Source organism: Tyto alba, unplaced genomic scaffold (genome assembly GCF_018691265.1).
Source record: "Tyto alba isolate M040663 unplaced genomic scaffold, T.alba_DEE_v4.0 Super-Scaffold_42, whole genome shotgun sequence".
Lineage (NCBI taxonomy): Eukaryota > Metazoa > Chordata > Aves > Strigiformes > Tytonidae > Tyto > Tyto alba.
Genome location: NW_024881318.1, coordinates 4,358,971 through 4,386,183, shown reverse-complemented (window position 1 = coordinate 4,386,183; position 27,213 = coordinate 4,358,971). Strand labels below are relative to the sequence as shown.

Sequence of the window (27,213 nt, the reverse complement as noted above, 5' to 3'; positions counted from 1 at the left end):
ATCATTCAGTACAGGGATGAATTCACCCTATGAAGAAAATAAATTTATTTTACATACCAAGACACTGTGAGGCAACATGGTTCAACCAGTATTCCCGATGCTGCCCCAAACTTAAGGAGGGGAGATTGTTACCAAGCATCTTCGGAGCTCAACGCAAGTACTTGAGCCATGGAAACACAAAATAACACCTGTGCAACTTCTCTTCTACATTCTCCTCCCAACAGACAAAACAAAAGGCAGCCAAAATATTCAAACTAAAACCTAAAGACGATCAGAGAAAGCCTGCACGAGAAAACTTGAGCAAACTTGTTTGTTATTGTCATTGGCCTTGCATTGGTTTTCATTTAAGTTTAGAAAAGCAGTACAGTTACGAGCAGCAAAGGAGAAAAGATGCAGACTTTCAGAAGAGGTGAGAAGAACGAGATGGCAACTGAAAATTCTCCTCAGTGAAGGCCAGCCCCTGAAAAAAAGATTTAATAAAAGCAGCGCTAAGAAATTAGCAAGCAGCTAATGGCAGCAATTTTTTTTTCTTCCACAGAAGGTGAAGTACATTCTCAAAATTTGGACCTCATTTGTTCTATGCTCTAATTACCTTTGGAAACAAACAAAAGAAAGAATCAATAAGCTTATGTATAACATAAGCACAACGGAGCATCACTCGGGAAGTCACGACTCATTTGCTTTTAAGGACAAAAGTCTCCCTAAAAGAATTAAAAAAAAAAAAATGTGAAAAAAAAAGTGCACAGAACTAAGCCAATCACTGGAAACTCTTCAGTATTTATCATACTCTCAAACCACAAAACAAACTTCAAAGGGATGTCTGTTTGCCCCATGGGTACACCTATACTGGAAAAGCTTTTGTAGTTAAACTTAACAGTCTATTAGAATCCACTGCAAGCGGTGTTAACTACTTGGCTTTTTTCATCTTGACTAGAAAAATAAGTAGAGTCGTTCTTGCTTGCTTTTTTCCCACCAAGAACAAATGCATCCAAACAGAATATTAACTTGCTGCTGCTGTGAAAGAAGGCATTTCATGCCAGAGCTTAAAAAACATTTTTCAACAGGTAAATACTCTAGGGGGTTCTATACACTAAAGGGATTTTACCAACAAAAAGAAGGGGTAAAGAAAACAGAAGCGGAGATAATCATGTTCAAAGTTCCCACTTTACTCAGACTTTTGCAGGACTTTGGTAGCACGACTGAGTCTTTTAGCAGGACAGCAGCACCCCCTACCTCACAGTCTGCTGAATAATACTTCGAAAAAAAAAAAATCATGATGACAATTTGCTACAGCGTTAGGCCTTACACAAATAGGTTACTACTAGGAGAGTCGCTTAACAAATGCTCTTTGTGTAGGTACAGTTTCTCAGATAACTCTGATGACAATTACGATAGTAACAGTTACGACAAATGGGAAATACGGTTCATACAAGCACAGCGGCTTGATTTTTTTTTTTAAAAAAAAAAAAAAAGCAGATGTACAGCCTTAAATGTAATACCCTGTCCGTAGAATACTCTCAGATTATCACTCTGCAGATACGGGGAGGATACTATAAAGGACTTTGCTGGAAAGACAGATGAGCCATTCAGAAAAAGGACTTCTTATTTTTGAGGATCCACAAAAAGTACCTTTCAGCTGGCCTTTGCTGTAAACTGAGCGTTCACTTTATAGTATGGACAAGACAGTCAAGAAGACAACTCCTACCTTCTTTAAGCCAGAAAAAAAACATCACATGTATTCCTGGAAGTTGCTACGTATCTCAACCAGACCCAAAAGAGCACCGTTTTGCCTCGTAATCTTCTTGACTTTAATTATTGTCACTCTGAATATTCCTTGCTCTGGAAGGAGCAGCTATATTTCCTACAAGATGCACTCAAGCCATAGGCACCGCACGCCAGGCCTATCACAGGTACAATTTTCCAGTTACCTGATGTGGGGATTAAAGTCTAAACCCAGCATTTATTCTGAGAATGTTGTGCTGGTTTTGTATTTGTCCTAAATTCAGCATCATGATTTTTAATGCGCTATTCCCTGGATCAAATAAGTTTGTATTACTAAATATAGGAATTCTCTCCTCACTCAAACTCAGCTCCCCAAGAATTAGATTTTTCTCCATCACCATTAACAAGGATTCTGCAAGCCTCTGGTGTCCTAGAATCCTCAAATCAAGACACACATTTTTCCTGTTTGTATAAAATTAAGCAACTGGAAGTTTAAGTGAATTCTTCCAAAGATGTACGAACTTAAAATGCAACGTGCATTTTTGTCATTGTCCTACAGTTGCCAAAAAAGTGTGGTATTATTAAGCAGTCATACCAAATCCTGACTGTGAAGGCTTTTAGAGAATATTAGTCTGTATAAGGCACACAAACCAAATCCCACTTCATACCTAATTTTGTATTTTAACAACGTAGCATTGAATAACTTTTTTTTTTTTTTTTTTTTTTTCCAACTGAACTAGGGTGACATAACTCTTTTGAATGTATTTGGCCTGCTCTACTTACTGGATCAAAACAGATTTTCATTTGTTTTAAATATAGCAGTGCTGAAATCTGCCTCATAGCTATAACAGAATGAAAAAAAAAAAAAAGATAAATATCTTATGCCAGTCCTGCCTGCAGCCATAAAACCATTTTTCCTTAGTTGTGCAGAAGTAGTCCTCTTACTGAACAGAAGTTATTTCTCTAGACATAAACGACTACTTCTTTTTCCAAACCTGTAATCTGTAGTGAAGTCAACAAACTCGAAGCTACGAGTTGCCTGGTGAGTTCTTAGTTTCAATTTTGCAGTTGTTTGGCAGAAGATCTGCATCACTGCTAACCATGCTGGAAGGTGTCCTAAAATTTTAAACATTTATTCCTACCACTTTCCCACATTAAAAAGACAGAATGCTAGAGTCAGTGATGAGCAGATTACAGTCTTGCATCTTCCCTGAAAATTGTGTTAAAGAGTTTCTTAACAGGATTTTAGGCAGCAGCAGCAGCTGAAGGATGAAGGCTCCGATCATTATGCAGAAGGGGCTAACCTCAAAAGCTGTGTTTTGATCTAGTATAATCTTTGTGAAATATTTCCACCACACCCCTCTTTTAATAGCTTTTTTATGACAACCACAAAGGTCAGAAGACTCATGGATATATGTGAAGAGGGGCAAAACCCATCCTACCAGAAACTACTGGAAAGGTTTAATTTTCCCTGAGCAACTGGTTCACTACTTCCTAAAGCGTGACATGTTAAAATATCACAAAACAGTCCCGAAACAAGCAAGTTTCAAAATGCAAATAAGGTAGATTTCAACATGGATTAATCTTGCAAGAGTTGTTCTTAATTACTATTATTATTTAGACCGTTGCAGTAAATGAAGCTTTGCCCAAACCCTTTTGAGTTTTTTTTTCTAGCCTTAAGAAATCATAAAAACATAAACCTCGGGTTTTCAGTCAGCTAGCTAAGGTGCCTTAATGAACTTCACGAAGTTACATATCATTCTTTGCAAAGCAAAAACTTAAAACCTGAAAATACTAGAACTTACTGCATTTTCCCCATGTTTTCATAGTTTAATTAAGGATCTGTAATACATAAAACTCTGACAGCCATCCATGTGGCTAAACTCAAGCGTTTTTAAACCAGGGCATTCCAAGCAAATAGCTGAAGTTACTTGGGCCTTCTACATTAAATATATTCCAACACAGTCAGCAGTGACTGTCTGGCTTGAGAAAAGTCTGGCATTTAATTCCGGAAAGAATAATCCTACGCAAAAAAAATTCAGTTTAGCAATCTGCAGAAAACCAGGAGCCATCCAGAAAACAGGACTCAGACTGTAGGCTCGAGCGCGATCATTTGGAGAGGCTTCACGAGGCAGAAAGGCAAGGCAGATGCAAAGAGCTAGACAGCGATGCCAGATGCTACCCAATTGTCTGCCACAATATTAGCATACGGTTGGGAGCACAGGTCAGACAAAGGCAGTAAGACAAAACCAGAACTTGTCTAAAAAAGTTTGCCATGGGACTGAGTCAAAAAGCTCGAGAAAAACGAACGTCCCTCCTCCACAACCAGCAAGGCTTTTGTCAGAGGTTTCGTTTTCTTTAGCGGCAACATGTGATGGGTCAAATCAATGCTGACAGAAAGCGACTCTTCCGTTAGCTGGGATCTGAGAGGGAACAAGCACAACTCCTCACTCCTTCAGCTGAGCAGCAGAAAAAGTGAGTCCATTCGCTGCAACAAAAGGAGACTGCTAGGCCTGCTCGGAAACAGCGATGGTAGGGAGAGGTTTCAGGTGTGGTTCATCAGATGCACAGAGAGCTATAAATAGAGGTGCTGCGGGTAAGAGGTTAGCTGTTGCAGAAGAGAGCTTCCTCTGCTGTGCAGCAGGCTGGACTTACAGCAGCATGGCCTAAGACAAGACTTCAGAATGTATTTCATTTCTGCCTTGAGAAAAGAGCTAGCTTTTCAGTTTCTGAAAGTGAGCAGGAAGGTGAAACAAATTGAGGTTGCTGTTGCTTCTCTTGGTTTTACTACAGCCTGCACGGTAATAACGATAACATTTAGCAGTAGCAAGACTTCTCCAATTTTCAGACGCTCTTAACTCTGCTAAAATTTCAACTCTTGTTACTAATGGTAAGCTTCCTAATTAACTCAGTGTGGCGTGTGTGTCCCCTATCAGTGATCTAACTATTTCTGTAGGACACCTTGAGTACAGCTCATGGCAACTCTGACTTAGTTTAAAGGCAGCGGGGGCGGGGTGTGTGGTATGTGTTTCTTTAGCCTGATATGAAAAACCGAGCTCAGGAGGATTGTTGCAGACCAGAGTGCTGCCACAGTGGCACTCCTCTCCCAAAGGAAAACCGGGCTGAGGAGCTCCCCAGCTGTCAGCCCTGTGCTGGAAGTTGCCTGGTAGTGGCTGGGCACCGTGGGGCTCCACACTGGGAGCGGGAGGCATGGCTGCCCACTGGGGTCCCTGCCTGCTCGGCAGGAGTTACGACAAGGCGGACACGGCTTCCAGCCTGGCCTGTCTCTGGGTGCTGCCCAAGGAGGAACGCCCGGTCGCCCCCTCTTCTCCCAGTACCGGTGATCTCAGCTATGGTGGGAGATCACCAGCCTCAGGGGAGCCATGGCGGGAGGGCAGTGGCCTCAGGGGAGCCACGATGGGAGGGCACCGGCCTCTGACAGGGGAGCCACGACGGGAGGGCACTGGCTTCACCCCCTTTCTGACAGGGGAGACGTGGCCGGAGGGCAGTGGCCTCAGGGGAGCCATGGCGGGAGGGCAGCGGCCTCAGGGGAGCCATGGCGGGAGGGCACTGGCGTCACCTTCCCCCTGACAGGGGAGCCATGGGGGGAGATCACTGGCCTCAGGGGAGCCATGGCGGGAGGGCAGCAGCTTTACCCCCTTTCTGCCAGGGGAGCCATGGTGGGAGGGCACTGGCTTCACCCCCTTTCTGACAGAGGAGACATGGTGGGAGGGCAGCGGCCTCAGGGGAGCCATGGCGGGAGGGCACCGGCTTCACCTTCCCCGTGACAGGGGAGCCATGGCGGGAGGGCACCGGCCTGTGATAGGGGAGGCACAGAGGGAGGGCAGCGGCCTCAGGGGAGCCATGGCGGGAGGGCACCGGCTTCACCTTCCCCCTGACAGGGGAGCCACGACGGGAGGGCACTGGCTTCACCCCCTTTCTGACAGGGGAGACATGGCGGGAGGGCAGTGGCCTCAGGGGAGCCATGGCGGGAGGGCACCGCCTTCACCTCCTTTCTGACAGAGGAGCCATGGCGGGAGGGCACCGGCTTCACCTCCCCCCTGACAGGGGAGTCATGGCGGGAGGGCACCGGCCTCAGGGGAGCCATGGCGGGAGGGCAGCAGCTTTACCCCCTTTCTGCCAGGGGAGCCATGGTGGGAGGGCACCGGCTTCACCCCCTTTCTGACAGAGGAGCCATGGTGGGAGGGCACCGGCTTCACCCCCTTTCTGACAGAGGAGACATGGCGGGAGGGCAGCGGCCTCAGGGGAGCCATGGTGGGAGGGCAGCGGCGTCACCTCGCCCCTGACAGGGGAGCCATGGCAGGAGATCACTGGCCTCAGGGGAGCCATGGCGGGAGGGCAGCGGCCCCAGCCCGGCGGCCGCGGACCGGCCCCGTTCCCCGAGCAGCCCCCGGCCGCCGAGCCGCGGCGGGAGCGGAGCGGCGCGTCCCTGACAGCCGGCCGTCAGCAGGCGAACCGACCCTCCGACAGGGACTCCCCGCCGCCCCTGACAGCGGGCGGGAGGACACCGGGACCGGTCCCGACCCCCGAGCGGGGGGAGCCCGCGGAGCAGGTGGCGGCGGAGGGGTTGGGGCGGGGGGGGGGGGGGGGGGGAAGCGCCGTCCCCGTCCCGCCGGGGGAGAGCGGGCTGTCAGAGGCGGGAGGGGGGAGAGGAAAACCACCCCGGCGACACGTACCTGAAGTAGTAGACATCGCTTTTACCGGCGCTGAGGCCCGACTTGCGGATCACCTCTTCCTTCTTCCAGCCCGGGGGCAGCGCGGGGCAGTCCATCCTGCCCTGCTTCTCCATGCACCGGGCGCAGGGCCCGAGGCGGCGGTGGAGGAGGAGGAGGAGGAGGAGGAGGAGGAGGAGGAGGAGGAAAGAGGAAGGACAAGCGAGGAAAGGGCTCACCCGGTGCCCCACGACAAGAGCTTTATTGTTCCCGGAGACGGCCGGGGCCGGGACCCCCTGGCGATGGCGGCCGCGGCGCGCTGCTCGGCGCCAGGAGCGCGGGCTGCGCGCGCAGCCGGCGGAGCTTCCGCGGCCCGAGCGCCGGGATCCGGGGAGAGGAGGAGGAGGAGGAGGAGGAGGAGGAGGAAGAAAAGAGGGTGGGGGGAAAGCCCTGCCGCGGTGGACGCCAACCAAACCGGCTCCCTCATCAACCGGAATTCACCCTCCGTGATTAAAAACACTTCCCTGCGCGTTGTCTCCACGCCCCCGCCGCGCTCGGTTTCTTCGCGTCCCAACACCCTCCGCCGGGCTGACAGCCCGGGGGGAGCTCTGCCGAGCGCGGGGCGGCTTCCCGCAGCGCGACGCGAACCGAGTCCCGTCCCCTGCCACACAAAAAAGAAAAAAAAAAATAATAATTTTTTTCTTTTTTTGAGCCGGCGCTAGGACCTGCGCGGCGCCGCCGCCCCCTCGGCGGGGAGGGCGCAGGGAGCGCGGCCGGGAGCGGCTGAGGGGATGAGTCAGCCCTGAGGCGGCATGGAGCCCTTCCCGCCGCCCACGGAGGAGGAGGAAGATGAGGAGAAGGAGGAAGAGGAGGACTGGTTTGGCCCGCAGCGAGGCAGCGGGACCGCTCCGCCCGCCCCTGGTGAGCGCGGGCTCCGGGAGGAGCGATGGCGGCGGCTGCTGAGGGGAGCCCCCCGGTCGATCGCCGAGGGGAAGCCCGCGGTTCCCTTCCCGCCTCCCCTCCCGCCGCTGGGGTCCACGCGTGGGGTGGGTGAAGCGGGAGTTGCCCCGCCAAGGTGGAAAGGCGGGAGCTGCGTGTGTGGGGGGGGAGGCGGGTTCGGAGCCCGAAGCGCGGCCCTGCCGCCTCAGGGAGAGAAATGGAGAGTTCCTCGTGGGCGCCGTGGGGAGGGGAGCGCCTCTCCCCACGGCTTTTGCTTTTTCTTTTTTCAATTATTTCTGTCGTCTTGCTGGTAATCGCTTTGCTTCTCCTCACAGAACCTCAGTAGACATTAAATCCACCACCAAACAACAAGCGGAAGTAGGGCGGGGTTTCATTCAGACTATCAACTCGTTTTGTTTTGGTTTTCAGTTTAGACAAACCCCCTTTTTTTATCATTAATTTTCCTTTCATTTTTTTAACCTGGCAGGCTTTTCACAGCAGGGTTTGCTGTTTGTTGGGTGGCTATTTGCCATCACTGGCCACCCCTGGGAAAGGCAAATAACCGACAGAGCTATTTTAACGCAGTTAAAGACAGATTATTCATACAAAGTTTCAGCATTCCAGTGTGAAAAGATCAATAAAGCAATGTTCTAAAATGGTGACGTGAAAAACAAATACAACCAGCTCTCCAAAAATGAGAGTGTTTAGTAGTAAGTCAAGCTGCTGAGGATGACTTATGCTCCTGAGTTAATGCAGCGCTAGAATTGGGATAAAACTTATAAATGTTCTGTTCTTGTTGTAATATCTGTTTGGATTAGGTTTTTTTTTTAAAAAAAAAAAAAAAAAAGCATGTGTACGGGGGCTGGTAATTTTTAATTTGTTCATTTATTTCCCTTGTAGCAGGCCACAGCAGGTCTGTACTGGCAGCGCGCAGAGTGGTTGTGCACATTGACTTGGACTGTTTTTATGCACAAGTAGAAATGATCCGTCACCCCGAATTAAGAGAGAAACCTTTAGGTATGAGTTACTCTGCTGTTAATTTGGGGGTTATATATATTCAGGCAGAGAAAAACCAAGGCCGTGAATAAAGACATGCCTGGGTGGTTGCACTGGAGCTGGAACCACATCCAGAGTGAGCAAAGCGCAATCTAGACTCCACGTAGCTGTGACTACAAGGTGAATAAATCCTCCTGAGCACAAGTACAAGCGCTTGCCGACGTGTCTGAGCAGTTTTGGGGGTTGAAGCGGGTTTGTAACATCTGTGGGCATGGAGAGGGCCGAGCTCCACAGATGAGCCTGAGCCTTTCGACAGAGTTCAAGCACGAGTTTTAAATTTTGAGAGAGCGTCAAGCGCGCTTTGCTCCATGTGGAAATTCAGAATGAATGCGAGGCAGTCAGGAGAAAGTACATCGTAAAATGACCGCTCTATGAAGAGCACCTTCACGGGGAAGATTGCCTGAAAAGGCCCAAAATTAAGAGCAATATTGCAATGGAGGGAATAAAAATAACCTTTTAAAACGTTCTTACCATCCAGTGAATGAAAAGATCTGGCCTTCTCGTGGTCTTGTAAAACAAGACTCGTGTTGCTCTGTTTACTCGTTCTATGATGTTGCGCTCTGATCAGAATACCAAGAAACCTAAACTTTAAAAACCATTTCACCTTTTTTTTTAGGTGTGCAACAGAAATACATTGTTGTTACATGTAATTATGAAGCCAGAAAACTTGGAGTGAAGAAAATGATGTCTGTCAAGGATGCTAAAGAGAAGTGTCCTCAACTGGTACTGGTTAACGGAGAAGATCTAACTGCATACAGGGAAATGTCGTACAAGGTTACAGGTACAAAATTATTAATTTTTCAGCAGAAGACAAACAATTTATGTTAAGCTATGTGCATATGCACATGATAGCATGTTGCATTTTCCTTCTCTAAAAGTTACTGGAATGAGCCTCAGAGCATGGCAATAATATTTACAGTCGTATAATGTAAATATTTCCTAAAATAAGCTATTTAACTTGGTTGCAATCTGGGTCAGGTGCTGTAACTGGATCATAGTGATGTTATACGGGATCTGCGCGCTATGTTAGTGTGCTGAGTTTCTGTGGTGCGTTTTTTCTGGTAACAGGAGAGGGGGCTGCAGCAGTTCCCCCCTGTGAGAAGCTTCTTGAAGCTCCCCTGGCTGCGAGTCGGACCCACCTCTGGCCAGGGCTGTGCCTCTGCGATAGCGTATTTAAGCAGGGGAACCTGAGAAGGGGTTGAGACTTGTGAGGGGACTTGTGAGGGGGAGTTGAGAGGAGGACGGACGCCTGGGTCAGCAGAAGGGATGAGGAGGAAGGGGAGGGGGTGCATTGGAGCAGAACCCCCTGTACCCCATGGGGAGATGGCAGGGCCACCCCCCGCCACCCAGGGAGGTCACCGGTGGAGTGGAAGCCAACCTGCAGCCTGTGGAGGAGCCCACCCCGGGACAGGCGGCTGCACTTAAAGGAGGCCGGGACTCTGAGGGAAGAAGCAGCCCCCACTGTGGTGGTTCGGTGCTGGGAGGGCTGGAACACGCAGGAGGGACCCACGGCGGAGCAGCTCAGGAACGGCTGCGGCCCGTGGGGAGGGACTCCCGCCGGAGGAGGTTGGTGGAGAACTGTCTGCAGTGAGAGGGGAGCCCCGGGGAGCAGGGGAGGGCTGTGCGGCGTTCCCCCCAGCTCCCGAGCAGGAAGGAGCAGGAGCTGACTGTGACCCCCATCCCCTGCCCCCTGCGCCGCTGGGGGAGGAGGGGGAGAGATGGGGAGCAGAGCTGAGCCTGGGGAGGAGGGAGGGGTGAGGGGGGGAAGGGGGTTTGGGATGTGGTGGCGCTTCCCACTGTCCCACCTTGTCTGTTAAGTGCTGTCTTGTTAGTGTTTGAGTTAGTGATGTTTCTTTTTACTTCCCCTAACGAGTCTGTCTCCTGCCTGTGACCATAATGGGTGAGTGACTCCTCCCAGTCCTCAGATGGATTCCTTGAGCCAATTCCTGCTCCATATTCTGTCCCCCCCCCATCTCTGCAATGCGGGAGGGAGGGAGCAAGCGGCTGCGTGGTGCTCAGTTGCCCTCTGGGCCTAAACCACAACAGTTAGGATTATGCCCATGGAACAGTTTTTTTCTTGATTTAAATCCTGACTGCAGTAATATATTTCCAAATGTGAAGCAATGGAGGACAGAACACTGAAGCCTTCAAGGGAGTGAACTTCTCCAGTATCTCTTAATTAAAAAAGCCAGCGTTGCCACTGATTACTGCTTTTATCATGAGCAGCATTAGCAGGTGAAATCATAGCGATGTAAAAACAAAAGCCCACCTAGTTGGGAAACAGATTTCCCTAGGAGGAAGGACTGCAGAGGTTAAGAACTATAATTTCAAAAAGAAATGAGGAAAGAAAGAAAGAGAATTGGGGAGAAGAAAGGCAGGTGACAGCGGTAGTTGTGTGATGAAGAAATATTCTTCAGCTTCACAAAAATCAGCGCCTTATTCTTGTAGCTGGAAGAGAACAGATTCTCTTTGTGCAAGCGTCCTACTTGAATCCAGGAGAATCAGCTGTGGGTTGATGAAGGCATGAAAATTTCACATTATTGGCTGTGTGCATATTATCCTTGGGTATCTTTTTCTCCTAGAGTTGTTGGGGGAATTTTGTCCACTGGTGGAAAGGCTTGGCTTTGATGAAAATTTTGTGGATATCACTGAGATCGTAGAGAAAAGACTAACCCAGTTGCAGCAAAGTGGTTATTCCGGAGTCAGCGTGTCTGGTCATGTTTACAACCACCAAGGTGAGTTCAACATTCTTCGTGTTGAAAAGTACGGTAAAATTTGTGAAATTCAGTATAAAGTATCTGTCTGCTTCCAAGTATTGGCCAGAGCTGAACCGTCAGGAACTTGGATTGCTCTGTGCTTGGTTTCTGTATTTGAGAGTCCATGTGTCGCAGATGTTCATCAGCTTTCCATTTCGATGGTAGAAAAAAAAAAATAAATCTCCGTGGTAGGTAAGCATGTGCAATGAGTTGGGAGAACTTTCACTGTCCTTTATTTTTTTTTATTTTTTAAATAGTTTTACTACACTAAGACACAGAATTCCGTTTCAGCTTGAATGTTGTTACCGATTTGGCAAAATGGAATGAGCTTTTTAACGAACAAAAACCAAAAACCAGTACATTTTTGCTACAGTCACAAGGTCAGGAATGGACTTACTGCAACTGAAGTAGCTGACAGAGATGCTCCAGACATTGTCAAACACGAATGCAATAGCTGCGCCGCGCTATTAATTTCATGCGCTAAGAAGGAAAGCGGGTGGGTTTTTTCTCAGATTTTTGAGTTATTGCGTTGTCTTTGAACATGGTTTGGAGAGAAAGGAAACGCCTGGATGGTTCTTTCCCTCATTTGGCACGTGAGTAATAAATGTTTCCTGTAAGGCAAGCCTCAACATTCAAGATCTCTACACTTTGGTTACATTGGTGCAAAAATCTCTGATATTTAACGCTTTTCTTTGACATCTCTTCATCTGTTGTATTTGATAGTTAAAATACTCCCTAAACATGTTTCTTGGAAAGCACGCCCCTAGTTTGGGACAACAGCAATCTCCCTTTTACCAGGTTTTTGAGGAGATAAAAGTGAGGTTAAACTTGGATACAGAAGCTGTGACAATACCACCTGACCATACTTTCTTCTACCGCTTTAATGTAATATAAAAAAATACCTAAATCTAGAGAATTAGCTAACTAGGTGTCTGTTAACATACTCCACGCTGCTTGGTTGTTTTTGTTTGTTTTGTTTTGTTTTTTGTTTTTTGTTTTTTTTTTTTTGTTTTGTTTTTTTTTGTTTTGTTTTTTTTTTTTGCAGCTATCAATTTGAGTGATACAACGCATCTACGACTAGTTATGGGATCTCAGGTTGCAGAAGAATTCAGGGAAGCCATCTACACAAGGCTGGGTCTCACAGGCTGTGCAGGAGTGGCTTCGAACAAATTATTGTCTAAACTAGTATCTGGGACCTTTAAACCAAATCAGCAAACTCTTCTTCTGCCTGAAAGCTGTCAAAATCTAATACGCAGCCTCGATCACATCCAAAAAGTGCCTGGTAAGTATGATGCTGGGAGTATAGATGGAGAGCAGAGTGACAACTTAAAAAATAATGGAAAAAATTATAGCTGAAAGAATTGTAAAACTTAGTTTTCGCAAGCAGGCAGCGGGGTATGCAGATGTGTGTTCAGTTTGCATTCTTCTTTTTCATGAGCTGAGTTTTGTTTAGCGGAAAGAACAAAAGGATGTGGGTTTTCTTTTTAGCTGTGACATAAAGGTGTTGCAGCACTTGACAAGATACCTTCGAAAATCCAAAAATCTCCATTTGTTTTTATCAAAGCCTCAACGTTGTGGTTGAGAGTAAGTTTTAAACCCAAACTTTGGAAAACTTGCTGATTGGAAAGTGACTGACAGTTATTAAAAGAGTCTGTTGGAGCCTGGTAGAATACTCAGAGGAAGTAATTTTCCTAATTATTCCATGCTGGAATTTTCCTAATTATTCCACCTTTGCTGTATCCCAGCGTGGCTTTTTCTAATGGCAAATTCTAAAATTTGAATGGAAACTCACCGAAAACGTTGCTGAAAAGCTTGCATTGCAGTAGAGAAAATGTCAGTACTACGTGAGTAGGCATTTTTTATATCTAGGTGTAGATACTTTTTCACTTTTCTGTGTATTTTTAATACACATTTTATTTAGGCATCGGCTACAAAACTTCCAAACGTCTCGAAACTCTGGGTGTTAAGAACGTGTGTGAGCTCCAAGCGTTTCCAGCTGCTGTGTTAGAGAAGGAACTGGGTGTTGCTCTTGCTCAGCGTATCCAGAAACTCAGCTACGGAGAAGATGACTCCCCTGTGACTTCATCGGGCCCTCCTCAGGTACAAAGATTATTCTGAAGTCTGTTGTAAAGCGCAAAAAGATTGGGTTTTGGTTTATACAGCTTTGCCGGACTAAGCAAAATGATGCATTTTTATATGTGTTCTCTAATACAACTCATCACATAATCCTCCTGAAATTCAGTTGAGCTCAGAGCATCAAAGATCTCTTGGTGTTAATTCTACACGCTTAACTGTGATACTTTTTTTCCCTCTTCAGAATTTTGAAGCACATAAAAAAAAAAAAAATGAGAGGACTAATGTGTTTTTTTTAGTCCTTTAGTGATGAAGATTCCTTTAAAAAATGCTCATCAGAAGTGGAAGTTAAAGAGAAAATTGAAGAACTGCTTCCCAACCTATTAAACAGGTGACTGTCTTCTTTTTAGTGACTGAAATTTTGACCTTGGAAAGTGTGTTTAGGTTTGGCTCCCACTCTACGTTTCTCTCTGCAAAATACAGTTCACAGAGACAGCACCTGCCTCTCCAACTTCCTCTTTTTTTTTTTTTTTTTTTTTTTCTTATTTTTTTCTCAATTCATAGATTATCCTGCCCTCGCCCCGCTTTCTTTTTGCCTCCCTCTTTTTTCTTCCCCTCAGCCTGGCTGCCAACCCTTCCATTCCTGGGCAGCTTCTCCGATAAGGACCTTTGCATTTTCCAGTTGCTGCTCCTTCTCTTTTGCTCTGGTTGTGCATCCCAGGATTTAATGCACCTTCACTCATCTCCGGGAAGGATCCTACCTTTTCTTTCTCTTTTCATAAGTGACTTTCTCTGCTTTCAGACCCTTGGCGATCGCTACTGATGCACGCCTGCTGTTCCACAGCTCATTTTTTCTGGCAGTCTGAAAGAACATTTTCCCTTTGGCCATCCTTCCCTTCCCCCTATGAATCCAGGGACTATCCAAGCCCAAGATACTTGACAAAAACACCAGTATAGCAGGAGGATGCATTTAATCACGTCTTGACTACTGTGACTTTCCCATCCTCCGACTCTCTTTATTTATTACTCCTTTTTACTATTTTGTTTTATTCTAGAACTGTTTCCTGTTCTGCCATGCTTCAACTCCTGATTTTTTTAAACCCTCTTTGCATCAATCCTGAATAGCCTTTGCATCCCTCATTACTTCTTTTTATTTTATTTTTTTTCTCTAAATATTTTGATATTCTCTGCCTGTCTCTCTAAGCCTCAAAATCATCTACAAGTCTTTAAAAGTTTTCTGTCCCCACCTCTACGCAGGTCTTGCAGCAGGTACATCCATTTTTGTTATATTAACATTGTAGGCAAGCCTTTTATCTGTATCTCAGACACTGCTCAGTAATTATGAAACTTGGATTTACAACAGGTAGAACTGCAACATTTTTTCTTTTTTTGTAGGGAAAGTATGTGCCCCCCACCCATACCTTTTGGAAGGGGGAAAGAAACAATTAAATACTTTATTTCTTCCCCTTCTTCCAAAAGCCAGCAAACATTTGGCTGCTGAAGCGGGGATGTTACCTTGAAAAGCAAAAAGCAGAGCGAGAAACTGAGGATTATACAGGGTATAACTGCAGAGACGATACTACTTTTAATGCATTAAATATTGAAACGTGGCATTATTGCAGACTCACCCACTTAATTTTCATATTCAGTTAGAGACAGTATTCCCACTGCATTGAACTTTTAATTTAGGGGTAATTAAGGGAACCAGCTCCCTGTATAATCACTGGAGTAAAACTAGAAGTTGGGAGAGATCTGTAATGCTTAATTTGACTTTGTCACAGCACCGAGATTACAGTTTCCCCAAAATCTCTGATAAATACTCCTAATAATACCGATTGCTTTGTGCACATTTACGCTCCCTAGAATATACAAAGATGGAAGACAACCACACACGATAAGACTGACCCTCCGGCAGTTCTCCTCAACCAATAAATGGTTTAATCGGGAAAGTCGGCAGTGTGCTATTCCGCCTCAGCTCATTCAGAAATTCGGAAAAGGTAAACTTAGTATTTTTGAAAGTATCAACTTTGTGCTGCTACCGGCTAATTTCTCTGTAAATTTTCATTACTGTCATGATAATATTCCCTACACTTAATATTTGAAAACTTTTCTGTTGCTTGTAATGGACGTCGGGTGATGTTACAAACCTCCATGGCTCTGCAAAGGCCTTTTTTGGTAGGATTAGATCATTTTTCAAATCTATTCAGCTTGGCTTGTGTTCTGTAATTCTTCTTTTCTAACCAAAATACATACTATAATCTTCACAGGTGTAAAATTAAGCATTTTTACTGGAAGTGGGGGGAAAAAGTCTGTTAGTTCAGGACAGGGCAGAATGAACATCTTAATGACTATATTGACAGATTTTTTTGGAAGCTTTTAGCAGTGTTCCGAGTTTAATACTTCAGGAATTCTTGTTCTGAGATGAATAAACGTTTCCTCCATGTATACAGATGGAGTTATAAATACTCTCATAGTGCTAAGGATAGCTCTGTATTTTCAACTTCTTAAATTATGATTGGTCTCTTAGTTTTGTGTACATGCAAAACGTTGAAAGTTCAGAATGTGAAGTGAGAAGTTTGCCGTTGTACTTTACTATTTAAAAATCCATCTCAGTCTGTTACCTTTGTTTATATATACATTGATTTTTTTCAACCTTTTTTGTTTTAGAAAGCAGCAACATTCTAACCCCCTTAGTTGATATACTCATGAAACTCTTTCGAAAGATGATAGATGTAGATCTACCATTTCATCTTACCCTTTTGAGTGTCTGCTTCTCCAACCTCAAAGATTCTCCTGGCAGCAAGAAAGGATCAATTGGTTTCTATCTAAAGCAGACATCACCACCGTCAGGCTCTGGTAAACGTGTCCGGGTAAGCTGAAAGATACTGAAAACTAGCTGCAGGGAAGGAAGTTCTGAGATACTTGGGTCTTTATTATATAAATTGAAACCTTAAATGAAGATTTTTATGGAGTTTTCTGAGCAGGTGGTACTTCTTTACTGTCTTTCATTAGACAGATTGCTTAAAAGAGGTTTAATGCGATCTTGAATGAGAGAGCCAGCTAGGTTATCAAGCCCCTTAACTGAAGAGAACAGAATTCACTGAGGGAGAAATCCAAACTTCTGCCTTATAAAAAAAAAAAAAATTGCTGAATCTGGCTCTTCATTCCAGGAAGCTCTGCCCATTATTTAGCATTTCTGAAACAACAGGGCAGTTACTCAGATATTGTTTTACTGCAGCATCTTTTACCCTTAGAGTAAAATCTCCTTAAAGTTGCTTATCATTTACTTTGCTGCTTTTAAGATCCTTTCACAGCCAGTATTTACCTTCCTATGTATTCTCAAGTCTCCCTGCTCAGACTAGAAATTAATTAATTCAGTATTAGCCACTACCACTAGTTTCTGCTCTAGCGAGCTTCTAGTTCCTACTCAGAATTGGACAAGTCCCCTCCCTCCCATTTGCAGGTACTAGACGGTGTAGGAGCTGCCTGTGGAAATGCTGCTAAGGATTTCCACAAGATGCTTTTGGGTACATAATGCAAAAACTTATTACAGAACCTAATGTTGAAGTTACTGAGTTGACTGGTTTTGTCTTGACATAGCAATTTTGCCTATTGCTAAACTTGTCTGTTCCTCAACTGCTCAAGAATATGATGGATAACGTCCTATCATGTATTCCAAAGCTCCACAGAGTTTTAAAGCAATAAAATATAACTTTAAGATATTTGCTACTTAAAAAGTAGGAATTCTTTTTTTATTTTAAAGGTCGATATTTGAAAATAAAATTTAAAAAACCACTACAGATCATAAAGAAAAAAAAAATACCTGAAAAATTTGGAAGAATAAATAAAAGGAATAATTTGAAGAACTTACTGTTGATAAAATAGTGCTTGGTCACACGTAGATTATACAGAACATACTTGTGGTTTTTTATGTACCTTTTTTTGCCCCAGGAAGTAGAAGATGTCTCACAAGGTGAGGGAAGTGCTTCTTGGAACCAGAACTGCAACAGAACTGGAACTCCAAAAACTAGGAAACTTTCAGAAGAAAAGCAAAGCAATATTAAAAAAGCAGGAATTCCTGACTTCCCCTTTCATTTGTCTCCTGGTGACATTGACCAGGAAGTCTTCAGGGAACTTCCAGAAAATATTCAAAAAGAAATTATTTCGGAAAGAACAAAAGCCATCCCTATTGGGAATGTTTCGGGTCGGCCATCAGTGTGTTTTGCAGAAGAGCTACACAGCCCTTCCCCAGATTCTAAGGACGTAAACAGGGATACGCGTTCTGCGGGGTGCAGAACGCATCTCATGTCAGCTCCGGGTTCTGCAACTGCTTTGGCACGCAGCTCCGGGGTCGGTCGTTCTTGCCAGTGTCCCAGAATTGCGTGGACGAGCAGCGGTGTGGAAAACCAACCTGCTGAGTCTCTGAACTTGAGAGGCAGAGATCCGGCGGCTCTGGAAGCTGTTCTGCAGGTCCCTGCCTTGGATAAAGGTAAGCAGGCCTTTGAAACAACTTCTGAGGATAAAACTTCCAGCAGGCAAGCAGGATTTGTATTTCCTCCTAATGTCGATGCGAAGACTTTTTATGAACTACCTACAGATGTGCAGAAAGAACTATTAGCTGAATGGAAAACTCAGGAACTTGTGTCTAAAACATCTATGGATAAACTCCCTGAAAAGACTACAACAAAGAAAGGAAAAAGGAACGCAGCACCGTGTTTATCCCAGCCTAACAGTTTGCTAAGATATTTTAAACCACAGTGAAGCAGGTTTCATAACAGTGACACTGTGAAAAATCAGCAGTTGAAGGCACTTTAGTTATGAAAGGTTTACTATAAATTGTAAAGACGTGAATATTAGACATATTTTGACAACTTTTCACATAAAACTTGCTAGTGATTCTGTTTAAGTAGTAATTAGTCTGTCTTCTTTTTCTTTCTTCTAAATTGATACTCATCTGATAAATCTTTGGTTGTCCAAAAAATATTATAGGATGCAAACATATTTTAGTATTCACTATTCATACCTTAACACGCTGATTGGGGGAAAGGAATTTTTATTTTCCTTTTCATTGAGTTATACTATATATGGAGTTAATTGTTTCTCCCAACTTGGGAGGGGATTGAGGAGAGAAGAGGAAAGCAATTTTCACACTATCCTTTAATTTGCGCTGCTGTTTCTGGGATTTGTAATGGAAATTTCTATTCACATGGCTAGCACAAGTTCCTGCAGTAACTCGTAACTAGAGGTAGTAGAAATACTAAGGGGTAATGGGAAACATTACTTCCACATGAATCATAGCACCAGCTTGTTCCTGGAAATTAGTCAGCATATAAAAATTGTTCAGGATTCAGAAAATGACAAATAACTCTGGGTATAAAGAGCAGCTTTTAATGAGATGCTGTATCTAGATTCAGCAGGCTTTTCTTCAAGTATTTAATTCCAAAACAGTGAAAGAGTTGCTAATTACACACAGTTAGTTACTAAACATGTTTAAAGTCTCTAGCACAGAAGATGGTTGCTCGGTTCAGTCGAGAGTACATAATTGAGGTGAGTATTTATCAAAGTGTGTTTTAAAGTTGTGGCAAAATATCTGACCACTCCTGTGTCTTAACATTGCTATCATTTATATCGTCTGTATATATATATTCTCTGCGTATAAAGTGCAAAAATAGTACAAAGCCATCACCTGATTACAGTGAAAACAACATCCTGTACTTTGATGGCACTTCAGGGTCAATTCTTGCGTCATTCCCGAGAACAGAGAAAACCAGCGTTCACCAGTTAAACAGTTAAGCTTTAAATATTTCCACAGAAACCACAATTAAAATAAGCTTCAGCATCTCCTACTTTTCAAAATGAATCCAAGTCAAAGACGCATGGAACTTAAGTGCTTGTTATTTTCCACTTACATTTAATTATGCTCTTTCAAGTCTTTCAGTCCAGCTCTGGTTTCAGTGATTAAGTTTACGAGAGTAGTAGGTAATGCCGTCTCCACTACAGAACCTGGGAGCATTCCTCCTAGTTCTGGCTGAATAAATACAACCAGCTTTGAATGCTGCGGATTCCTGTGATGAAAAGAGCCAAATCCTTCAGTTAACACTTGTTGCTCTTGCTAGGAAATTTCTGAGATGTACAAATGTTGATAGTTTATAGTCCATGTCAGTTGAAATTACTGCTATGGAAAAGGGGAGGGTGCAGAAATTTTCAGTTGTTTACAAAGACCGTCCAAGGCACAGAACTGAGCCGCACAAAACTCATAAAAGTTTCCCCAGAATAAAAGTGTCTAAATAAAACTTCTAAGCAAGCTGCATGATTCTGTAAATTTTAAGCTTTGGTGAGAGAAAACAACTGCGTAACCAACGACGTTAATACAAGGAGGCTTGAAATACTTACTCAGGCAAAGGGGAACACACGTATCCACAGGGATTATTGTAGCCTCGGACACAAGAGGGAGTTGGAGGGCAGCTGGAATATTCCACGCTGACAGCTGTAAAATAAAAAAGCAAAATCAAATTAATGATGTTTACAACTCGACAATAACCTTTTAAAACCAAATTGCTGTAGGATAGCACAAGAGCTCACACTGCACTGGGTTTAGCAATTCCATTCTGAACGCAAAACGCCTAAAAGACGTGAAATATTTGTGCAATTAATTCAACACATGTAAAAATTTCCATGGCTGTTTGGGCAGGCACACCCAAAAGTATCCTTGAGACGTGATTACACATACGTACGTAAGTGTTGAGGTGTGGCTTAGCTCTGGACAAAGAAGTCAGTTTGTCAACAAATATCATTAATTAGTAAACGCAATTGCAGAGAAGATGAGGAAACTGCTGCCCACATGCACAGTAGTAGCTAGGAGAATTCTTTTGTTTACTTATCCATTACTTTTACATCATAAAGGATTGCAAGAATATGGCTTGAAAAATACTGATAGCTCACTAAAGTTCCAAGATGAAAAATGTTGTTTTCTGCCATGTACTAAAATCCACAAAGGGAAAAGATCAGCACAGAAATTAAGTGGCAGTGAGAGATTTTTCTTGGAATATTCATCATTTTCCATTTTGTATAAGGTTACAGAGCCAAACTCTGAGAGAATCAAATACGGGGCAAATGAGCAGTTCACTCTGAGAACAGCTTATTAGGCAAATAGCAATCTGGTCAGGATCTACGTACAGAAAAGTGTTATAAAATAATTTATGTAGTGAAATAAATTCTAGTTTCCTCATACTACTACGTTTTTCTTCCATTTTTCAAAGCGAGGCATAATAAGAGAATCAACAACACAGCATTCTCTTTAAAGATCAATTCTGATAGTTTCAGTATGAAAAAATCCACTTTATTTGGGGAGGGGACTCTTCGTAAGAGCACACAGAGCAAGGGACTGCGATGAGGCTGCAGAACTTATTCTGCCACCTTAGGATTTCCAAAATATGAAAACACACAGTGGTTACACGCAACTTACAGTTAGTTGTAAGGATATCACCAGGGTATGGTTTAACATGCAGCAGGTCAACAAAATCTCTTGAGGAGATCAGTCCCATACCGTAACTGTGTGTTACACTGTGGTATATACCAGTGTCCTATGGGTAAAGGTATTTTTTTTAATTAGTATGTAAGAAGCTAGGTTTTATTTAATTGGCAAAGCAGCATTACATGGTGAATAACTGTGGCAAAAAATGGATGCCTATTTGTTAGCATAAGACAACAGTTCTCATAATTAATGCTGAACTAATTACGAGAACCGTGGAAGGGATCCTCCAGTACCACAGGGAAGGGATTCGCTGCCATTCCTCAGGGCTTAGATTTGCAGCAGGGCTATAGTTTCTGGGTGGTAAAACTCAAAATGTGCACATTTCATAGGCACGTTTGGTGGAGCTAAATGCCTATTTGCATTAAAATACTCATGCTAGATTGCACATTGCGTTCTAGGACGAAGATGTTACACTAAATCAGTTCCAAAACAAACAAACAAACAAACAAAAAATACATCCCAGGGGAATGTACAACTACATCCTAACATCTGAACAACTCTAGCAAATATAAGAAAGTGAGAGAAAGGTTCAGGGAAGACAAAAATGGGAGGATTTTTTTTTTTTCCCCCCTCAGTTTAGGGAGTACTTTTATATACCTGAGCCATTCATATATGTGGAAGAAATCCTGCAGCCTCTCTCCATCATACCGTCTCTAGCAGTTAGACCAAAGCCAGCTAACACAGAATTGAGATTCTTCATAGAGATTCCCACTTCTGGGTTTCCAGGATGCTGGAGACTAAGCCCCAAGCTCCTGGAATTCAGAATATACAGTATTTCAACTCAAATTCTGTGTTGCCTTTAACCTTGGTGATACTTTTTTTTTAATTTGCATAAACTATGCTCACGGAGAAGGGAACTCGCCCTACATTTTGTTGCCATTGTGGCTCACCCTACTCTTGATGGAGACTTCTGTTTCCCACGGACCAAATTCTTCGCGTATTTTAGGACATTTATTTCATAATAAATATTTAAATTTACCCTAATTTTTAAATTACCCTGAATATTTAACTCCTAAGGGGAAGGACACATTTCATACCCATTTCACATAAGCAGCAGGTTTAGAAGTTTTTACTGACCCAGAAAGTATTTTGCATTGAGAGCTTTCTTCAACCAAGTAGAGATCTTTCTAGCCACCATAATTCATGCAGAGAGTTAAAATAAAATCTTTCTCTTAAATTATCATATTACCTGGTCAATCCTTTCTAACAGCTTGTAAGATTGCAATGCTTTGTCCCATTTGTTTCGATATTCAGGAAGATACATAAAAGGAATAATTTTACTAGGGACTTCCTTAATTATCCCTTCTCCCCGGTATCTAGGATTGTGTAAAAAAACAGATATTGAATTCACATTTATGAACTGGAGAAATAAGTGATACAACAGCAAATTAATAAATTAATATATATCGATAAATCATAACTAATTACTAAATTATAAATCAACACATTATGAAGTGATACATTGCAACTTAATAATAATATAGTAGTGTATTATAAATTAATATGTATTAATAATTAATAAATAAGTTATACAATAATAAGCATAAGTTGGGGATGCCAGGCTACAATGAGGTAAACCACACAAATGTGATTGCACTTGACGGATTGATTAAAATTCAATTAGTGATAAAAATTACTATTCTGTAACTGATTTTTGAGACCATTACATTCTTGGCACCACACATTCTTAATGCATTATTTGTGAGCTATTAGATAGGAACCCGTTAATTTAAATAGATGCAATTCATCTATTAATTTATTTTTTCTATATAGATACTTTCAATCTGTTTTGACAGCGATTGCAAATCTCACTATTTACGAACTGGCACATTCTGACACTTCAGCTTTTGTTCACAATCTTCAGAGAGTTCAAGGGCAAGTTCACAGAGGGGAAAAAAGGGGCCTCTCACAAGGAAATAGGAAACTCCTGTACTGCTGAAAGTTCTCACACCTAGTTCCTGGAGAAACTGCGAATCATTACAGTAAGTACTCCCAGACAGCAATTAAATGTAAAGGTGAAGGATGCTGCACAACGACAGAGGAGCTCAAAAGGAGACTCATGTTCCCAACAGTTTAAAAACCATGAAGTCAGATTTACAGCCCCTGACGATCGATGAGCAGAAGTCAGAAGGAGCAGAGACAGCCAAGTTCAAACCCAGACACGGAGACCCCGTAAAATCACGGAGTCTGGTTCTTCACTCCGCACCAACTCTCGTCACCACTTACTGCCTCGGTGGAGCGGGCGCAGTGTGGGCGTGCAAATCTACTCCAGGTAACTCCACTAACTACAGCGAGTCCGATGGGGATGGAAAACATTCTAACACCTACTCAAACCAGCAGACGTAAGCTGTGGCAGGACCAGTTAAAACCAGCAGGTTAATATTTGGATACACCCTTTATTTCCCTAACTCCCATGAACTCATGTTTACCAATCTCCTAAGCAGCTCTCGCCTGCATCCTGTAGTATCTTCTCTCCTAAATTCAGTGTGAGTTGTTAATCAGGACTTCTTCTAGACAAGGCTTCTGAAAGACACAGTTGCTAGAATAAAACAAAGGGCACACTTGTGAAAAAAAAAAAAAATCTCAATATCCAGTTTTTACAGTGGGAACACTGGAAAAAGAGGCAGTAAGCGTGGTGAAGACCACTTGGATCACCAAATCTAGTCTCATTATCTTAGAAAAAATGACATGCATACCTCAATGATTTTCTTGAGCTTAGGTGACATAATTCCAAACAAAATCCTATTCAGCCTTGAAGAATCACTTTAATGTTTCCCTAACCCCTGCTGAAAATATTTCACCGGCCTGAAGCAAGGATCTCAATGTTTTTCACTACCAGATCCCATCCTGATTTCTTTTAGCAAGTAAAGCAAACTGTTAATACTCCTGCCAGTTAAAAAAGAAATTGGTATTTGTGAGATGCAGTTAATAAATATTCCATGTCAAAATGGGAACAGCTATACTTTTGCTCCTAGAAACAGCTAGTAGTCTTTCACAGAAAACAGGCTAGGGACCAGCAGTGCTTGTTAACGTGACAAAGATTTGGTCAAAAAGAAATGAATGAAAGATTCTGGCTCCCTGGACCAAATGGCAAAAAAAGACATTGATGCTTCTCCTAACCACAAGGGATTTGCTTCCTACAGATCAGAGCAGAACTGAAAATGGCTTTGTGCCTGATGGAGACCACTGCACACCTTTTTTCCTCCACAAAAGTAAGTCAGGCACATTCCTAGGAATTCTAAGCAACCAGACTCTCACTCCCTCACATCCACCTATATTGAAGTAAGATCTAAAATACAGTAATAATGCCACATACGAAGTATGCAAACTCTTATTAAGATACCAGTACTTTTAGCATATCCTAATAAAGTAAGACTATCTTCCATTATAATACTACAGAGGAATTCTTCTGTAATACTAGTGATAGAGCACTGTCTTCTGTAGTTAATACTTTCCTTGCTTAAACCTTCAGAAATAATGAAAAAAGCAAGCAAGACTTCTGGATTTAGAATACCACCAACTACAAGCATCATGTTGAGAACAAAAAAGAATCAGCTGCAAATTTTCTCTCCTCCCTATCTGTCCAGATTGGCATTTAATATAATTTAACACTCATTAGGCATTTAATACAAAAAAAAAAAAGAGAAGCTAAGGGTATGTTGCAAGTGTCCTCTTTTCTTCTGCTTTTACACACTTCAGTGTTATTTTTTTTTTTCTTTCCCTGGGTTTAATGAGCTGAATCAGCTTGGTAAACAATCAACCAAGTGTCACAGTCACTGTAAATGAGAAGCAGCATTGCAGAGCCTAGAGAGGGGTAGGGAAAAGGAGGGCAGGAATGTAAAGAGTAGAGCCAACTCTAGCTGTGAGATCAGCAGAGTCCGCCTCGCCTAACTCCACCCTTTGGGCCAAATCTAGCTGATAACAACAGCACAGAATTCATGGCTCAAGAGAAGGAAGGACAGATGGAGTTGCTGCTCCAGAGATTATATGACTTTCTTCTTCTCAGTACAGCCAATTCTGTTTCAGGTGCCAGAAAGAAAAAGTATAAAGGCCAGATAAGATAAAGCAAAAACATAAACATGTCTGCATGCATATCAATCACTTCACAAGCATGAAGGGGTGAAAATGAAAGCCCAGCTTGTAAAAAGTAATGGCTTGAATAAAATATTCCACCAAGAAGAGGCACTGACTTCAGGCTAAAACTGTGACTTCATATTGTCGTGGTTTAAACCCAGCCGGCAGCCCAACCCCACGCAGCCGCTCGCCCGCCCTCCCCTGCCCGGGGATGGAGGAGGGAGCTGGAGGGGTAAAGGGAGACTTGTAGGTCGAGATAAAACCAGTTCAATAATTGAACTGGAATAAACCAATGCCAACAGCAGACAGTCCAGGCGGGCAGTGCACGACGCGATCGCTCACCACCCGCCGACCGACACCCAGCCCGACCCCGGCCAGCCATCCCGAAATACCAAGATCCCGCCGTCGCCATCCCGGCAGCGAGAGAGAACCCCCCCTTCCCGGCCGCCCCTCCTTTCTATACTGAGCACGACGTTACACGGTGTGGAACATCCCAGTGCCCAGTTTGGGGCCGGTGCTCTGGCCGTGCTCCCTCCCAGCTCCTTGTGCACCCGCGCACGGGCAGGACACGGGGAGGTGGAGAGCCCTCGGTCTCGCAGCAACAGCTGAAACCATCAGCGTGTTACCAGCGTTCTGCTCACCCCAAATCCCATGGGGAATCCAAAGCACGGCGCTATTCCACCTACTGAGAAGAAAACTTAACTCTACCCCAGCCAAAACCAAGACATGTATCTACTTATTCCATATCAAGTGTAATATAGTATTTAATTTTCACAGCACATTGGAAAATTGTTTAGGAAATCAGTCTCTTGTATTCCAGCCCCACCATCGACCCAGTGCAACCACAGCATAAAATCCTCTTTACAGCCAACAAAACTAAACTTCATACTTTCGCAAAGGACAGAACATGGTTAACTTTGCCATTTCAGTCTTGGGTGTCACTGTTCAAAAACGATGTTGTTATTCATTGCAATGACAAATGAAATGGAAATACTTACATATTTCCTGCATACTCTTTTGAAGGCTTTGAAGAAACTGTAACATTTTTCTCAAAGTAGAAAAAGGAAAAATAAAAACTTAGCAGCTGATAAAGAGTTGCCAACCAATTTTTAAAGGAAAATAATTTGAAATAATTGTTGCAAGAAAATATATTTAATAAAAATAACATCATAAACAATATTAACTAATATTTTCTTACTGAAACTTTTATCACTCTCCATCCTGAAGTATCTTGACTGTATGATAAAATTTTTTCTGAAACTTCATCCACAATTTTCTTATAGTCCATTTATCTGTAAAGATTTAAAAGCAAATTGCTGGTATATGATAAAAGCATTCCTTAGAGACCAAAAACCATAAGGCTCATTCCTGTATTCTTTCCACAGGTTTTAGCATACATTAACTGAGTATTTCCATTAAATGAACTTTTTAGGCATCATATTCAATTTCAGAAAAAGTTAGCCATTATTTAAACAAAATTCTATAACGGACTTGCAGCCTGGGCTACTGAGAAGTAGCCACTGGTGTGGATCTTGAGAATGAATGATAGCATCTAGTGAGACACACCGTTCACTTCATATTATATCCATCATTACTCCATGTGAAAACTGCCCCTCCGTATACAATCTATCACCTGAGATTCTGATTCTGCCATGACATGCTAAAGGCATTAGACCAGTAGCCAACTTGCGTTGTTTAAACACACAAGGCTCAAAGAATCGAAGAGGTTTTTTTCTTAGCTCAGAGCTTTATGCCTCAAGCATTACGGCTGTGCTATGGGGGAAACTCTTTGGCAAGCGAGAGGCTTGGCTCTAGCAGCAGGGTTGCAGAAATTATCTTTCTCAAGAAACCCTCCACAACACAGACATCTGGGTGCTGGGGCTCCCGACCTCACTCTTTCCCCCCACACACACACTTGTACTATTCTCTGGTAATTTTTTCTCCTAAAATCAACTGTGGTCCTCCGGCTGACAGCACTGAACACCTGGACTAGTCTCTCATACAAAGCTCATGCTTTCTGGGCTTGATTCCTGTAACGGGTTGGCACACCTTCCCACAGCTCCCTCAGTGACACCCTGAGGAATTTAGGCGGGTGCTCCGTTCGCGCCCCGCGAAAGAGGGGGGCGTCCCCCCGCCTCAGACCCGCTGACAGGCGAAGCCGGCGCCGAAAACGAGACTTGGCCGGCGGGACCCTCACTCGCACCCACACCCACCCTCCAAGAGCTTCCCACCCGGCGGAGACAGCACCTTGAAGGCCGCGAAGGGGCGAGAACGGCAGCAGCAAACATTCACCTCAGCGGCGCCGAGCTTTCACCTCAGCGGCGCCGAGCTTTCACCTCAGCGGCGCGGGGCACGCCGGGAGTTGTAGTCCCGGCGAGCGCGGCGC

The 27,213-nt window shown here is 43.7% G+C and overlaps 3 protein-coding genes across 6 annotated transcripts in view; 1 reads left to right on the top strand and 2 right to left on the bottom strand.

Moving 5' to 3' along the window:
- Window positions 1-6,735, bottom strand: part of MBD2 (methyl-CpG binding domain protein 2) — a 45,570-nt gene extending 38,835 nt beyond the window's left edge. Inside the window, exon 1 of the mRNA XM_042804995.1 lies at window positions 6,420-6,735. Coding sequence (XP_042660929.1) covers window positions 6,420-6,532 — 113 coding nt within the window. The 5' untranslated portion in view covers window positions 6,533-6,735. The remainder of the gene's footprint in view (window positions 1-6,419) is intronic.
- A 97-nt stretch (window positions 6,736-6,832) lies between these two features.
- On the top strand, window positions 6,833-19,060 carry POLI (DNA polymerase iota). 4 transcript variants are annotated; one of them, XM_032999722.2, is made up of 10 exons: window positions 6,833-7,316; window positions 8,238-8,351; window positions 9,007-9,171; window positions 10,973-11,125; window positions 12,192-12,428; window positions 13,068-13,246; window positions 13,519-13,610; window positions 15,083-15,216; window positions 15,887-16,089; window positions 17,171-19,060. In XM_032999722.2, the coding sequence occupies exons 1-10, from the start codon at window positions 7,208-7,210 to the stop codon at window positions 17,978-17,980; spliced, it is 2,196 nt and encodes a 731-aa protein (XP_032855613.1). In that variant the 5' UTR covers window positions 6,833-7,207; the 3' UTR covers window positions 17,981-19,060. The 4 variants fall into 4 exon arrangements, with proteins under 4 accessions (XP_032855613.1, XP_032855612.1, XP_032855615.1 ...); XM_032999721.2 differs by having other exon boundaries at window positions 8,235-8,351; XM_042804994.1 differs by lacking the exon at window positions 6,833-7,316 and adding an exon at window positions 7,337-7,441 and having other exon boundaries at window positions 8,235-8,351.
- On the bottom strand, window positions 17,697-27,159 carry STARD6 (StAR related lipid transfer domain containing 6). The gene is made up of 8 exons (XM_032999725.1): window positions 27,075-27,159; window positions 26,026-26,119; window positions 25,826-25,875; window positions 21,943-22,069; window positions 20,685-20,802; window positions 19,613-19,706; window positions 19,129-19,284; window positions 17,697-17,810 (listed from the first exon to the last, which is right to left on the bottom strand). The coding sequence occupies exons 2-7, from the start codon at window positions 26,113-26,115 to the stop codon at window positions 19,131-19,133; spliced, it is 633 nt and encodes a 210-aa protein (XP_032855616.1). The 5' UTR covers window positions 26,116-26,119; window positions 27,075-27,159; the 3' UTR covers window positions 17,697-17,810; window positions 19,129-19,130.
- Window positions 27,160-27,213: the final 54 nt, after the last annotated feature.

Bases quoted from the DNA above. Each gene is read 5' to 3' on its own strand.
- POLI (XM_032999721.2), top strand. From the start codon at position 7,208: ATGGAGCCCTTCCCGCCGCCCACGGAGGAGGAGGAAGATGAGGAGAAG. The intron at 7,317-8,234 runs GTGAGCGCGGGC...TTTCCCTTGTAG, and splicing joins GACCGCTCCGCCCGCCCCTG to CAGGCCACAGCAGGTCTGTA. The intron at 8,352-9,006 runs GTATGAGTTACT...CTTTTTTTTTAG, and splicing joins ATTAAGAGAGAAACCTTTAG to GTGTGCAACAGAAATACATT.
- STARD6 (XM_032999725.1), bottom strand. From the start codon at position 26,115: ATGGACTATAAGAAAATTGTGGATGAAGTTTCAGAAAAAATTTTATCA. The intron at 22,070-25,825 runs GTAAGTATTTCC...ACACAATCCTAG, and splicing joins AAAGAGTATGCAGGAAATAT to ATACCGGGGAGAAGGGATAA. The intron at 19,707-20,684 runs GTAAGTTGCGTG...TTTATTTTACAG, and splicing joins TGATATCCTTACAACTAACT to CTGTCAGCGTGGAATATTCC.